The 15,971-nt window shown below is 36.7% G+C and overlaps 2 protein-coding genes and 2 long non-coding RNA genes across 4 annotated transcripts; 1 reads left to right on the top strand and 3 right to left on the bottom strand.

The window, feature by feature from the left end:
* Nucleotides 1–653: 653 nt before the first annotated feature.
* On the bottom strand, nt 654–2,094 carry LOC106404091 (NAC transcription factor 56-like). The gene is made up of 3 exons (XM_022712877.2): nt 1,840–2,094; nt 1,282–1,589; nt 654–897 (listed from the first exon to the last, which is right to left on the bottom strand). Exons 1-3 carry the CDS (start codon nt 2,027–2,029, stop codon nt 655–657), a joined length of 741 nt encoding a protein of 246 aa, XP_022568598.2. The 5' UTR covers nt 2,030–2,094; the 3' UTR covers nt 654.
* A 4,493-nt stretch (nt 2,095–6,587) lies between these two features.
* LOC106384322 lies at nt 6,588–8,339 on the bottom strand. Its single transcript, XM_013824307.1, has one exon. It carries the CDS (start codon nt 8,337–8,339, stop codon nt 6,588–6,590), a length of 1,752 nt encoding a protein of 583 aa, XP_013679761.1.
* Nucleotides 8,340–9,862: 1,523 nt separating this feature from the next.
* LOC106389178 lies at nt 9,863–11,193 on the bottom strand. The gene is made up of 3 exons (XR_002656994.2): nt 10,860–11,193; nt 10,739–10,783; nt 9,863–10,249 (listed from the first exon to the last, which is right to left on the bottom strand). It is a non-coding gene; the product is annotated as an uncharacterized LOC106389178 (long non-coding RNA).
* A 2,526-nt stretch (nt 11,194–13,719) lies between these two features.
* On the top strand, nt 13,720–14,811 carry LOC106374907. The gene is made up of 3 exons (XR_001275136.3): nt 13,720–13,960; nt 14,064–14,174; nt 14,306–14,811. It is a non-coding gene; the product is annotated as an uncharacterized LOC106374907 (long non-coding RNA).
* Nucleotides 14,812–15,971: the final 1,160 nt, after the last annotated feature.

The raw sequence follows: 15,971 nt of genomic DNA, 5'->3' as shown, positions 1-15,971 counted from the left end.
AGCTACTTCATGTGTTTGCCATGCCATTTGGTTACGAAACTTGCTAAAGGAGTTGAACCTACCACAAGAGGAGCCAACAAAGATCTTTGTGGATAACAGGTCGGCAATAGCATTGGCGAAGAATCCAGTCTTCCATGATCGGAGTAAGCACATCGATACTCGTTATCACTACATTAGAGAATGTGTTACCAAGATGGATGTGCAGTTAGAGTATGTGAAGACAAATGATCAAGTAGCTGATATCTTCACCAAGCCACTCAAGCGAGAAGACTTTATCAAGATGAGGAGTTTGCTAGGAGTAACCAAATCAAGTTTAAGAGGGGGTGTTGAAAGTTAAACTTGATTTGGATCACATTTTGGGCTAATAATTTACTAATCATTTTAGTCCAAACTTAGTCCAATATCTAGAATCATCCTCCACCTCCTTAGAATAAAAATCTAGATATTCTCATAGAATTATCTAGATAATTATAATAAAAAAATCTTAGATATTATGGTAGAATTCTCTAGATTTATGATTAAAATATGTAAGATATTTTGTATTTTGGAGGCTATAAATACCTCCACTCCCCTTTCATTTTGAATCACCAAGAAATAAACAAAGCTTGTAACAAGTAATAAAAATCTTCTTCTAAGTTATAAAATCTTTATTCTTCACAAAATTTCTTTCTCTTCAAACACTTTAAACACTTTCTCCATCTTTATAAAACTTTTCATTCCAACAAATTTCCCCGGGAAGATATTCATTGACCTAGAGACGTTGTGATGGAGTCCACTTGATAACGAGGGAGGATTTTTTCTGAAGATGTAATCAAACATATCGGGATCCTTATCGTTATAAACATGTCGACTTGCGTTGTTCTTCTTGTAGATTCGACATAACACCCAATCATCAAGCTAACATAAAGGAACATTCCAAAATCAAACAAAAACGCATATATCTTATTAGCTGAATCAAGATAGTTATTAGCATGGCCGGCTTAAGTAGAGTGCCCCCATGATATTAAAAATCAAAATTTGGATATTTTTATGTTAAAAATAATTTGGAATTTTTTTTGACAAACATATATTTAGATATATACCATTAACGCAAATTGGTTATGTATATTTTCAAAACTAAATTTATCTTTACAAATCTCATACAAATAATTTTATAAAATTATGTTAAGAACTCTAATTTTCAACTAGGTAAACAAATTTTGTTGAAAGATATATACCAATCTTTTTTGAAGCCCCAAAAATTCTTAAGCCGGTCTTAGTTACTAGTATGTTATTACATACCCGGAGGGAGTTTCTCTTGTTGCCGAAGACACATCCTGGTGGTCTGTTATTAGGTTTGTTGTCGATGAGACGATACTCATGCATGATCCAATCGCTTTTGACGCCTTTTGGAGGTTTCCCACTGTAGAAAACGAGTGCCTTCTTCACGCCCACCTTCAGCTTCCCGTCCGAGGCAAGCACCAGTTTATCAGTCCCCGTCGCCTTCCAGTATCCTGACGTCGCCGCTCTGTTCGGCCTCGCTCCGTTAGGATACTTCCGGTCTCTGGGACTGAAGAAATACCATTCCTGCTCTCCAAACGATGCCTTTGCTGCAACAAACACAAACAAAATAAAATCCAGAAATTAATTCGTGAAGAAAAATATTATATAGAAGATTCAACAAGGAACAGTTCTACATCTTAGCCTTGGTAACAAAAAAAAAACTCTACATGTTTTATGAGTTGTAATAACATAGTAAACCAGTTTTAAAAAAAAAGGTAAAAGGAAAAAAAAAACTAACAAAAATTCATATAAAAAAAGACGTGAAAACTTGGATGCCGATGATGAGATGGTACGTACCGGGAAGTTCCCATGGATCGAACTTATAGAGATCAACTTCGCCGATGATGGCGACAGGTAAAGGAGCGGACGCGACTTTGCTTTTGAGGTAGTGAACCACGAGCTCTTCGTCGGTAGGGTGGAAACGGAAGCCAGGAGGAAGGTTAGGTTGCGGCGGTGGAGAACCACCGGGAGAATCGGTAATCTCCATTGATAATCTAGCACCCTGATCGGAGGTTTTGGTTGTTCCTGTACGATAAGTTCATATCATAAATCTGAGATTATTACTTTTTTTCGGTTCTTAGATTTTTTTTTTTGTTTTTTGGAGAGGTTTCCTGAAAAATGTTTCTATGAGCGTTACCGTTCTATTAAATGGGCTTATACTAGAAACGCCATTTTATGGTTTTTAATCCTCTGCTTTTTCGTACATTGTATATATACACCCGCATAAATTTAAAGTTTGTAATTTGTCTGGAAACTTTTATTTTAGTATATACAGTAAAAACTCTATAAATTGATAATGTTTTTTTTTTTGGTAGGATGCAAGGGACAAAAGCCCCATACTTTTTATTAAGCAAAAACTTCAAAGACAACTACATGCAACATTTCCGAGTTCTAGCTATCTCATGGAAATCCTCCGATAGCATAGAAGTAACATGCTCCGGAACCAACTCAAAGAAATGTAAACCATAAGGTAGAGAAAACGCATAGTTTGCCAATCCATCGGCTAGACGATTAGCCTCCCTATACACATGAGATATTTTGACTATCCAGTCTCTTGATATGAAGCCATAGCACAAGCGTACTAGGAACGACAAGGGATGAGTATCATGTATCCCTGTCTTTAGAAAACCCACCACACTCTCCGAATCCACCTCCACTTCGAGCCGTCGAATACCATTGTCCCATGCTATGCACAATCCATAATAAACACCCCACAACTCTGCTAAAGGGGCGGAACAAATGCCAATGTTAATAGCAAAGCCCCCTTTCCACCTTCCATTTTCATCTCTTATCACCCCACCTGCTGCCGCCAGCCCCGGGTTCCCTTTAGAAGCTCCGTCTGTGTTCAGTTTGCACCATCCCGACATTGGTCGTGTCCATGTGATTTGTCTCTCCATTCGCGCCCCAATCACCTGTTTGTGCCTCTGATTGTTATTCGCTTTTATCACCTCCTGAGTCTTATCCTTAACAAACTGCACTCTGTCTCTACACTTCCCTGTTTCACCGAACACATACCCACATCTCCACTTCCAGCACCACCACACAGTAAGGGCGAAAAGCGTTGGCCATTTATCTCCCCCAGCCGTTGAGTCTTGCGCTAAATTTTCATATAACCATTCTAGAAGTGGCTGGTTACAGAACCTTTGATATCTGCTTGGTGCCATAAGTCTCCTCCATATTCCAGCAGCTGCCTGACAGTCTCGAAGGGCATGAAGAATAGTCTCATTACCGTTCTGACATAGCGTACACATGCCATTATCACTCATATGCCTTCGTTTCCGCTCCATATTAGTCATGATCACTTGGTGTGAGACCAACCATAGGAAGACCCTTACTCGTTCTGGTGTCATAACACGCCACACTCGAGCAAATAAAGCTTCCATGTTCGGTCTTGGTAAGTCATCTCTTGTAAGAAAGGCATACGCTGATTTCACAGAGAAGATTCCATCTTTACTTTCTCCCCAAGACATTCTGTCTCTAGCTCCAGTAACCTCATCAATGACGACCGAGGCGAGCCTAAGTCGATTTTGATGCGATATATACGGTTCAATTTGTTGTACTAACCAACCCACTCCCTGTTGCCATAAATCACGGGCTGTTGCCTCCAATATGGCCTCCGGAATCGCGACGTTGCTTAAACCCTGTAAGGGTTCATTCAATAGCCAATTATCCTTCCAGAACCGGACATGATGCCCATCCCCTAGTATCCAGGAGACGCTTGGAACCACGATCTGTCTGATTCCCAAAATCAAACTTCTCCATGTAGGCGACCAATTTCCTTGAGCAACCAACCACGATGTTTCATATATCTCGCCCACCCGAAACTTTTTTCGCAGGATTTGAACCCATAAACCATCCTGTGTGTTAAGCAATCGCCATCCAAGTTTAGCTAGTAGAGCTATATTCATTCCTTTAGCTGACCTTAAACCAAGCCCACCTTCTCTTTTTGGTTTGCATATTCTCTCCCACGCCACCATGTGTTGTTTTCTGTTCCCTTCTCCACTCCCCCAGATGAAGGACCTAGCAATTCTATCCAGCTGTTCCAAAGTCGACACAGGGAGAGCTATAGAACTCATTATATGGACCGGAATTGATGCGAGGACAGACTTAGTGAGAGTTATCCTACCCGCCATACTCAGAAACCTCCTCTTCCACCCAACCAATTTAGATGCAACCTTCTGAATCACTTCTCCAAACGTCTCTTTGTTGATTCGCTTCTGTAAAACAGGCATTCCTAGATACTTTCCTAACTCCTTTGTACCTTTAATGCCACTCTCATTACTTATCGAGTTAGCTAGATCTCGATGAACATTCTCCGAGAAGAATATTAGAGATTTCGCCAAACTAACCTTCTGGCCAGAAGCTTCACAGAATCTCTCCAAAACCTTACGTACCACTCGAATCTGTGATAGTGATGCTTCAGCAAACAATATCAGATCATCCGCGAAGCAGACATGTGATAAGGATGGTCCGCCCCTAGATAATGTGATTGGTTTCCATTGCTTATTGGCAACAGAAAATTCGATCTGGTGACACAATCTCTCCATGCATAGCACAAACAAGTACGGAGACAACGGATCCCCCTGTCTCAGTCCCCGTTGGGGCGTAAACGCTTCTGTTCTCTCTCCATTCCATAGTAGACTCATACCAGGATTCGTAACACATTCCATAATCCATTTAATCCATATATGTGGTAGTTTCGCAGCATAGAGAGTATCTTCTAGAAAATCCCACCTGATGCGATCATATGCTTTTTCAAGATCCAACTTAAGCAACATCCAGCCTTTCCGTCCTTTCTTCCTCCTCATGGAATGGACCGCTTCCTGAACCACAATTATATTGTCAGTACTTAGCCTCCCTGGAATAAAGCTCGCTTGTGCTGGGCCTATTAGCTTTGGCATTAGCTTCTTTAATCTCAACACCATCGCTTTTGTTATTGTCTTGAACAAAACATTGCATAAGCTAATGGGACGAAACTGCATAATCTTTTCCGGTTTTATAACTTTTGGTGTGAGAACTACCATTGCATCATTCATGCCCTCCGTTAGGACTCTGGATTCAAAGAAACTCAGTCCACACCGAGTGACTGATTCGCCCACAACCTCCCACGATTCTTGATAAAAGACCGGCTGAAAGCCATCTGGCCCCGGAGCCTTATATTTTCCCATCGATCGAACCGCAGATTCCATGTCTACTCCCGAGAAAGGTTTATTCAAACTCACCAGCTCATCCCATGTAGGCGCAGTGAAACCTTGCTGAGGTAAATTTTGTGTATCTAGGGATATATCCTCCGTCGAGTAAAGTCTCTTATAGTAGTTGATTGCTAGTCTCTGTAACTCTTCCGACTGCTCAATCCAACGCCCATCATCATCTTTTAGCATCTCAATTTTATTTCTCTTCCTCCTCACTATAGTACTCGTATGGTAGTAATTTGTGTTCCTATCTCCAAGTACTATCCATTTTTCTCGTGATTTCTGATACCAGAGCACCTCCTCCTGCTCGAGGACAACATCAAACTCCTTTTGTAATGTTGCTTCCCTTATCAGAAGATCATCATTCAGATTCCTTTCCAACTCCTCTTGGATTTCCTTAATTTCCCCCAGTAGTTTTTCCTTTCTTTTTCGTACATCCCCAAAGATTTCTTTATTCCATTTCTGAAGCTTTGTTTTGAGAACTACCAGTGCCTCAGGAGTACTCAGTTCCCTGTTCCAAGACGTTGAGAGTAACTCCTTGAACCCGTCATGTTTTAGCCATGCAGCTTCAAACCTGAATGGTCTTCTTCTTGTGTTTCCTCTCTGTTCTGGCTCCAATTGAACATATACCGGTGCATGATCCGATGCTAGGAAGGGGAGATGTGAGACCACCGCCTCCTGCCATCTCACTCGCGTCTGTGCGCTACACAAAACTCTATCAAGACGCTTGGTCACAAAATTGCGTGTTTCTTTACCTCTTCTCCAAGTAAACCGATTCCCTTTGAAACCCATATCCACCAATGCTAGTTCATTGATCCAGTCCCCGAACGCCAGTGAATCTGGTGAAAGTCTACCGTTCCCTCCAGTTCGCTCATCCAACCTCACAATAGTATTGAAATCGCCACCCAACATAACCGGTTCATCTATATTTTCCAGTACTCGTTTTAACTGCCCCCAAAGACCACTCCTGCGGCTAGCCGTAGGGGCCGCATAGACAGCGACGAGATGTATGATGTCCATACCAACCACCACCTTCACGTGAACAAACTGATCAGAAGATTCCACAACCGTGATAACCCCGACCTGATCCCTCCATAAAACCCAAATACCTCCTCTTTGACCAATGGCATCCACTCGAAAAGAGTTCTCAAATCCCAAACTCTGACATATTTTCATTGCTTTATCCCCGCCCGCATGAGTCTCAAATAAAGCAAGAAAATCAGTTTTAAACTTCTTCAAAATATACCGAATAGACCGTCTGAAATTGGGTTTATTTGCCCCCCGGCAATTCCAGAATAAGCAATTCATCATCATAAATATAATAGTATCTGATTGAATTCCCGGGGCACCCTATTATGCGAGAGATAACACTCTCCCATCTTCCTGTAGGTTCGTCTGTGTACCAGCTGTTCGCTGCTCTGCTTCGCTGATACTACCATCCATTGGATTTTCCAATTCCTCATCACACAGCTGAGGGGTCTTAGGCACAGCCTTAGCTTTCTCCATGTTATCTCTGAATGCTCCACCTTGTCTCCCTACATTGTAGTTTTCTACTCTCAGTCTTTTCCCAGACTCTGATAGGTTTATTTCCCCCTTCGTTGGCCCAAAGATCAAACCTCTTACCGGTCTGTTGTTAATCTTCTTCAACTTGCCTCTTGCTCCCTCCATCGTTTTTTTATTGCCCATCCATCTCTCCTTAGTCTCCCACTTCGAAACAGATGGTACACTTGTAGTCCCGCCAAAAACAATGCTTCCCTTCTCTTGCAAGACTCCCTTACCCTTATTATCCCTGATATTCATCTTCTGATTCTCCCTATCCTCCTCACCCGGGCTAACATCATCTCCTACTTCCCCCGTTTTTCTGTCTATATCAAGGCTTCCATACTTGTTCGATAACACAATCTTCTTAGTTTCTTTCATCTCACTATTGGATCTGTCAGTCTCTCCTTTCGAACTTTTTCCTGTCATGCCAGTAGACGACCGAGGCAATGCTTGTGCTCCTCTTCTCGATCCTCGTGCTTGAATAAAGCCATCGTCCTGCGGTTGTGGGACTTGTGCGGTCGTTTGTTTAACTTGTGCTGACACCTCCGTTAAAGTCATTGAAATGGCCATTCGTTCCGCAATCGATCTTGGACATCCATGCACTAAATGCCCATATACCCCACATTTGGAGCAAATCTCAGTTAGTCCCTCATAAGAAACGAAGTACCTGTCTCCATTTATTAGGACGGTCCCCTTCAAAGGTTTTGCTAGATTAACCTCAACGCAAATTCTCGCGAACTGCGCTCTTTCAAAGTTCAACGTAGTTGGATCCACACGAATTGGCTTACCTAGACCCTTAGCAATTCCCATAAGAATCGATCGATGGTAAAAATTTACCGGGATATTCGTTAATCTGATCCAAACCGGTGTTGTAGCAATGTTATATTGTAATGGATCAAACTCTGGTGACCACGCTCGCACCATGAGGTAACTACCAAAGGCCCTCCATGGTCCTCCTGTCAATGCTGCCAGATACTCCTCTTCCCTTTCAAAGCGAACCATGAAGAACTGCCTCGGTAAATCCATCACATACATTCTCCCCTTCGGATTCCATAGTTCCTGTAACTTCCTATTCACTGCAGAGATCGCAACGTTTCTCCCCAAGACCCTAACAATCATACACTTCTTCCACAACCCATTCATCGCTTCGAGGACCTCGTTTTCAATCGTAATTGATGGTTCTCCATCCTCCCCATTCGGGAACTCCACGTGGAGTCTGTTAGACACAAACGAGTCCTCGATCAAAACCTCTGGAACCGGCATACCCCCTCCTATCGTACTTGCTGCCTTCGAAGCCCATGAGATTCCCTTATCAAGCGGTTCTCCTGGTCTGTTGGTTCTCTCACCCACGTCCGTCATGCTCGCGTCGTGATCCTCCGAATTCGGAACCATAGAAACACCGTTCGCCTCCATGCCCTCCACTCCTTCCGTACTTGCCGCCTTCGAAGTCCCTGAGATCCACTTATCAGGCGGCTCTCCTGGTGGGTTAGATTTCTCCCCCACCTCCGTCATGTTCTCGTCCTGATCCTCCGTAGTCGAGACTCTAGAATCGCCGTTCGCCATCATCAGATCTGAAAGATTTTATATTATGTTTTTATAAATTGATAATGTTGGTACTACGGTATTTTATTAATTTATGAATTACTAATTTAAAAAAAAAATATTTTTTTTTAGATTTTACCGTATATAAATTAATTAAATTTTAGAAAAAAAATATTATTATTATTTTATTATATTATCTAGTGTATGTAAAATATGTTGCATAAAATTTAAGTATTGTTTTGGATATAATTTTATTAAATATTATTAGAGTATATTGAAATGTTAAGAAAAACAAAATAAATTATTTTGTGAATATAAAATAAACAATATATTTTTTGTATTTATATAAATTATATATGTATAAATTATTAATTTATGATTTTAATGGGACCATATATTTATATAAGATTTTTGAAAAGTTATGATCTTATTATTTTATTATTTCATGTCATATTTTGAACCGTAGATCCAAAAAAAATATTAATTTACCGTGTTTATTAATATTTCGGATATTAATTTATAGAATTTCTATTGTATTAGATTTTGTGTCTAGATGGATAAGAAATATGAAACACGGGTAATAAGCTCAGCTCTTTAATCCAATAGTTTAATTGATGATTAATTAATGTTTTTTACAACCTAATATCTGGATTCCAAATCCAGAAAACGATTTATTAGCAACTATAAAAACTTTATAAGTCTATGATGGTGTAGTAATCACAATCTATAGCCAATTTAAATATTGATCATCAAAAATTTATACGTGTCATAAGTTTAAACTATCGAACCAATTCATTGTTGATAACATAATCAATAACCAATGTGAATCAGGGCAAATTAAAAAGTATAAGCTCCCCCTATTTCAGCCCGTTTTAGTGTGACTTACTTGCATTAGAGGATTATATGTGGCGACAATGCGACACATTTACAAAGCCTGACTACTCATGTCGAGACTATGTAATTACTAGATTAACCAAATTGAATGAGGGCTACTTAGTCATTTATGGCTTGATTAGTCAATATTTTCTCTGAGTGTCGACGACACGAACAATCAGAGGCGAATCTGACAATTTAAATGATGGGTGCACTATTAATGATTAAATAATAAAATTGCATATGAAAAGGATTGAACCTTGGAAATTGAGGGTGCATGAGAGCATGATTATTCATAGCACCCTTGATGGGGCTCTTAATCATTTTTTAGTAATAAATGTGTGTTAAGAATTTTATTTAAGATACTTCTAAATTTGTGTCTTTCAATGCAAGTATCTTATTTAGGGGTTTTTAAAAAAAAAATTACAATGAAACAAGTTAAGAAGAATGAAAACAAGTAGTCATGTGTACTAGTCTAGGACAAGGAGAGAAGATAGAATCAGCCAAATTGGATTACTGTGATCCAACAGTTTCAACTAATTTATAAACAAAAATAAAAGCTCAAACTTTCTCTAGTTCTCACAGAAACAAGCAATTCTATGGTTCCAAATAACATGGCCAAAGGAACAAGTACTCGTAAGTCAAGACTACTAACCTAAAGTGCAGCGGAGAGATAAAGAAAAGAAGTAAATTACAATAGCAATGAACTAAAAAAACCAAAGCATGCAAAATAGAAGAAGAACAGTGCACATTTCTTTCAATGAATATGCAATTTCTCTCACTGATTAAACGTTGACATGCTTTACACCAAAAACAGTGCACATGACTCAATCTATTACTCATACAATTATTATGCGGACCTCAAGTTTTCTCACAAGTCTGTATCTGTTTGGTTAACATCTGTTAGAAACATGTACATGCGCTTGTTTCAGAGAACCTTTTGGGATACGGCCGGCACCACCGAATGGGATTGATCTAGGCGGTATTTGAATTGAAAGATCCGAGTGTGTTCCGCTCGGTTGAGAGGTCTGCACATCTTCAGTAGATTTTTATTTCACCTGATGATCACCAAGTAGTAACACATGTCAAAGTTCAGGCCTTTCTCAAGCACAATAAAGAGATTACAACATTTTTTCACATAAAGAGATTGAATTTGAATCAATGACATAGCTAGTCCTTCAGATCTCTAGATCATTTACTTGGAACTAGTAAAAACATAAGCTTGATATCCTTTACTTGACTCTTTAAAAAGATACTAACTTTGCAATAGCACAGATATGCAAACAAGACCTCAGACTCAAATAAACAATCTTTCTCCACAAGCAAACACTAACATGTAAATAGATTCTGGTATAAAACAATCCCAAGTGGCTCAGTTTTTTTAGTAATCTTTTATAGCAGAGACATAAACAAAGCAAAAAGGAGATTTTTATGGCTACTAAGTGAATCAGAGAGATCAAATCCACAGATTCTAGAGGAAAAAGACAAGATCTCTAATAGCCTTAAACATCTTGAACGTATGTCATAACAGCAGAAAAGGAACACACATCTCCTTTATACTCTCACCAAAATGCATCACTGCTTCATTCAACCTGATAAAAAGCCATCAACTTTAAAACCCACAGAAACTAATAAACTTCGTGGCAAATGAAAAAAAAATATAAAAACCTGTAGACGGTAGGTTTTTCGATGAGGTTTGGATCATACGATCGCCACAGAGGAGACATCATCGCGCCGATGAGTTAGTCGGCCAGAGCAGGTAAAGCTTCACGGAGCTTGGGCACTGTGTCGGGTTTGAGCTGCGCTTGGCGTCGAGGAGGCGTCGATTTCGTCGAGAGAGAAGACGGTGGAGTCGTCGAGAGTGAGAGAGAACGAGACGTTTCCGTTTCGCAAGAGAGAGAAAAAGGAACGCAGAGCGTTGTTTGGACAACACGTGTCCAATAAGACACGCTGCTTCTGAGGCTTAATTAAGCATAGCTGCTTCTCTAATTCTTTTCTTTTCCTTTTTTTTTTTTTTAATCCAAAATCCAATAAGCAACCCATTAAGCACCTGGGTTATTGGTGCTCTGAGCTATATTTACCATATAAACTAACAATTTTTTGATGTTTTATATACAAATTTTTAAATTTTAATATAATTGAGGATGCACTTACCCCCACGATAGCCGGCTTTCGCCACTACGAACAATGACACGGGAGATGAGGCTCAATTAACGTTGAAAACGATGTATGTTACTATTTTCTTTTGGCGGCGACAAAACTATATTATATTATATGATAATAAAATAGCATATATCTAGAGTCGGGCCTGAGATTTTCGAGACTCGATTCGAAATAAAGATGAACTTATTGTAGTTTTCTTACGAACTTGCTTGCTTTTACAGAGTAAAGAGAACAAGAGAAGTTGAAAAGACTCTCTCGTAAGTTTTTTCTAGTGAGTTAAAAATGATGTTTTTTTACTTACTTAAATTTATTATAATATCTACGATTATTTAAATAAAAATAAAGTACAGAGTCGAATAACTTACCGTAAGTTACTTGTGCTAATGTTAATAACTTATATTTTTTATTTTGTACAGTACAAACCAAAACTTTGTTTTTTAGTTTCACTTTGCACATAAAACTAATATATTAACATTACGTTACAAATCTACAAATTGGAAATGGGTTCCCATTAGGTGGGGGCCCTACACGGATGTTTCGTGAGACTCTGCTCGAACCCGGCTCTGCATATATCCCCCGATATTCGTTAGTTGGTGACAATCTAAAATAACACATCAAAGCCCTATATTAATATAGACGATATATTTGCTATAATCATACTATATATTAATTGAGAAGTCACTTTAATGACTTTTGCTTACGTGTCGATCATAGGTGAGCTCTTGCAATATTGTTATAATTTGATTGGTCGATGATTTTCAATTTTTATTTATTTTATTTAGATCTAAAAAGAAAGGTAAGTCTATAACCAATTAATATGACTTGCCAAATAATTTACATAATATACATATAATGATTTATGGTAACTAATTGTTTAAATTATAGAAAGAGAAATAAATTGATCATTTTCTATATTTATAAAATATATAAAATAATAAACGACAAACTTTTTATATAAATTAATATAATGATTTTATATTCTTATTTAAAAGAATTATATTTTGTGTAAATTATTATAATATCTATTAACATCTTCTAAAGTTCATATTATATGCTTTATAAATCATCTATAAAAACATTTATCAAATTATTTATCTTGGCTTATTGTATATTTTAAATTATTATAAGAGTCTGTATGTCATCTATGAGAGCTTATAAATTAATTTATAAAATTTATTTTAAAATCTCATTCTACTATTATACTATATATTAATTGAGAAGTGACGTAAGCGATTTTTTCTTATGGGTCGATCATATATTAAATTCTAAAAAAATTGTTATAAATTGATTGGTCGATATTATTTAATGTAGATCAATTTTTTATATTTTAAAATACATAAAATAATAAATGACAAACAGGTTATATAAATCAATACACTGATTTTATATTCTTATTTAAAAGCATTATATTTTATATAAATTATCATAATAACTATTAACATCTTCTAAAGTTCATATTGTATGCTTTATAAATCATTTATAAAAACATTTATCAAATTATTTGTCTTGGCTTATTTTATATTTCAAATTATAAAAAGAGTTTGTAAGTCATCTATAAAAGCTTATAGATTAATTTATAAAATCTTTTTTAAAATCTCATCTTATTATCCTACTATATATTAATTGAGAAGTCACTTAAGAGATTTTTGTTTTTGTGTCGATCATTTATGTAATCTTAAAAAATTGTTATAAATTGATTGGTTGATAATTTATAATTTATATTTATTTTTAATTAGATTTAATAGAAGAATATTGATTTCACCGGTGATCATGATTCTTATGGATAACCTTTAAATATTATTTGAATTGATTTTGTAAATTTGTTTATCTAATCATCATATTTGTTTAAAAAAAGATATAATTTATGAAAAATAATAACATGATTTCAAATAAAATATGACATACTTTTCAATTATAAAGATTTAGTTTTTTGACTAAGGTTCTAAAATAAAAATTTGTGTTTTATATATTAAAGAAAACACCCCTAGATTCAGTATCTTAGAGCATGATTAACCCGAAGTTCTTATGATGAGTTCTTAGCATAAGTTAAGAAACAGTTTCTTAATTTCTGGTAAAAATTTCACTCTAACAACTCCGGTTTAATCATGGTCTTATATTCTCTGTTTTCATAAATATAACTAAATAGTTACAAAATATATATATCTAATATTATAAAGAAGAGTTACTTTCTTCCGGTGAGACTGTCACGTCATCAATTCGTTCGACCTCAGTTCGACATGTGTCCAATTTTGCCAATCCGCTGCGTTTCATTAAGTCAGCCGTCCAGTTGGGTTGGGCTTTTTTTTGTTATGGGCTTCATGTTAATTTCATTCTTCTATGCAGTTGGGTTGGTCATTAAAAAATATACGGCCCTTTGTTATTACGCATAGATGAAGCGTAGCGTTTCAATTAGGGTTGACTCCGTGTTCTTCTGCTTCGGGCCTCCAGAACCGATGTTGCTTAGGTCTTCTCGATCGCTTTTCATCTTCTACTCAGATGCCGAAACGATACCTGTATCTTAAACCCCTCCATTAATCTCTCACACACGATCTTTATTCAATGCGATTTCTGCTTCCATAAGGCTGTGAAGGTTCATCTATAAAAAGGTATAATTTTTCTACTTTGAAAATCATCTCATTCCTCTAAACTAACCAGTAAACTAAATTCGTGAGATATGGCTAACGTTTGGTCTTCCTCTTCGATTTGCAGACGGGCTGCTATTCCTCCTCTGTTGGAGCCGGCTGCCGTTTCTGAGAAGCCAGAAATTTTCGCCGTGGTGGAGAGCTTATGGGAGCGGATATGTTCTTTCTGGATTCTCAGGTATCTTATTTAACTCCGCCTGTTGTTTATAAGCTTTGTCTTTAACAGGTTTAGTTCTTTAGCCATTTCCACCGTATTGAATCTATATTACGAAGTGAAATATCTTTTAAAAAAGTTTTGTTCATAAACAGAGTTATTTAACGGAACCGGAAAGATTAGGGCGTCGTCACAGAGAATATAGTTGTCGCCCCAGAGGAGGTTTGGTTACGCCGGAGCTTTGGTGTCAGTGGCGATCGGAAAATCTGCAATCGCTGTGGATTTGATAAGTTGCCATTCATGGAAGCTTAAGTTAGTAGAGAGCACGTTGAAGTCAGTACTACTTGATGCTCATCGTTGTTTGAGTAAGGTAGTATTTGCCATGTATACATGCTTCTTGCTAAGCATCTAATTATCTATGCACTATAAGATTAATTGACAAGCCAAGACAAGTATCTATGTTAGATGAGTCATTAATATGACTGTAAACTGGCACGTGGTGTTTTCATACATTATATAGTTCCATGAAATGTTAAAAAAAATAAGGCATGGCTAGCAATCGCTTTTGGTATGACAACGAATGGTTACAAAGAATCTACCTTTAAAGTGTTCCAAACATAAATGAAAAGCTTGCCCCTCCTAAGCTTATTTTCTTGCTTTATTCGTGTGTTGTTCCATAACTAAAATGATCTTTTACACAAACTTATCTTTGATTATTTTAATTCTCTTTGATTATTACTCATTCTTGAACTTTCTTCAGTTTACATGGTCCATCCAAACCGGGAATATTAGTCGCTTTGCTTCTCATCTGTGTCCTCTACCGTTTCCATTTTCAGTAGCTGAATCTACCAATACACATTTACAAGATGAGCTAATGGAGTTTTACAATGCAAAGAGACGAGAAAGATAGTTGAAGAAAACAAAGGAAGTTATGAGACAGCAGTAAACGTGCTTGATCAAGCTGCGAAGGAAGCAATAAAAGTATCACAATCACACCTTCTTCACCTATAAGAAGACTTGACAATAATACATGTTTGGGCCAATTTGTGAAATAACCAAAAAAAAAATCAAAATTAGATATTTAGAGAGAGGGATAAAAGAGATAGGAATGAAAAAAAAGAGAGAGAAGATGATTTTGATTATTTAGCTAATTTAAGTTTTTTGTTTGGTTATGTGATGCAATTTCCCAACATGTTTGGTGGGACAAATACTTCGAATCACCGAATATTAAACTGGTATATTACTTCAAAACAAATATTCCTAGCTACATATTTTACAGCTATTAATTTCTGTCTACGGTGGGTTACGGTGAAAAGGCTGTAAGAAGTGAGAACCAGAAAAAATCTCCCTGATATTATTATGACAAATGTAACAAATAATGAATCTCACGACTTTTTCTTTTTACATTTCAAATAAAAGCATCTTCAATGTATTACTCCAATTTTTACTTTAGAATGGTATAACTCTAAAATAAGATTAAATTTTACCCCAATGTATTATTCTATTTTTTATTCTAAAAAATTATTCACAAATGATTTTTTTATTTAGTTAATAATTGTTAGTAGTGCCTTCAACTTATAAAAAATTAACAATTAATCCAATTATTTTATATTTACAAAAATTTCATAAAAATATATTTTATATAAATTAAATATTTATTAATAAAAATATAGTTAGAGTTTCTCTTCCAACTTCAATTGGTGTAGTTTTCATCATATGCAATTTTCCTAATTCAAAAACAAAATTATGCATTAAAAGAACATAAAGAAGAAAACAAAGTTTTATTTTGAAATTTAAATTACGTACTTGATCCAAATGTGT

Source organism: Brassica napus, chromosome C3 (assembly GCF_020379485.1).
Source record: "Brassica napus cultivar Da-Ae chromosome C3, Da-Ae, whole genome shotgun sequence".
NCBI classification, from domain to species: Eukaryota; Viridiplantae; Streptophyta; class Magnoliopsida; order Brassicales; family Brassicaceae; genus Brassica; species Brassica napus.
Note: the sequence above shows the minus strand (reverse complement) of the source record. Positions and strands in the feature narration are given on the sequence as shown.

Excerpts from the sequence above, each read along its gene's own strand:
- LOC106404091 (XM_022712877.2), bottom strand. The coding sequence starts at position 2,029 with ATGGAGATTACCGATTCTCCCGGTGGTTCTCCACCGCCGCAACCTAAC. Across the intron at positions 1,590-1,839 it reads CGATCCATGGGAACTTCCCG|CAAAGGCATCGTTTGGAGAG; the intron begins GTACGTACCATC and ends TGTTTGTTGCAG. Across the intron at positions 898-1,281 it reads ACAAGAGAAACTCCCTCCGG|CTTGATGATTGGGTGTTATG; the intron begins GTATGTAATAAC and ends CCTTTATGTTAG.
- LOC106384322 (XM_013824307.1), bottom strand. The coding sequence starts at position 8,339 with ATGGCGAACGGCGATTCTAGAGTCTCGACTACGGAGGATCAGGACGAG.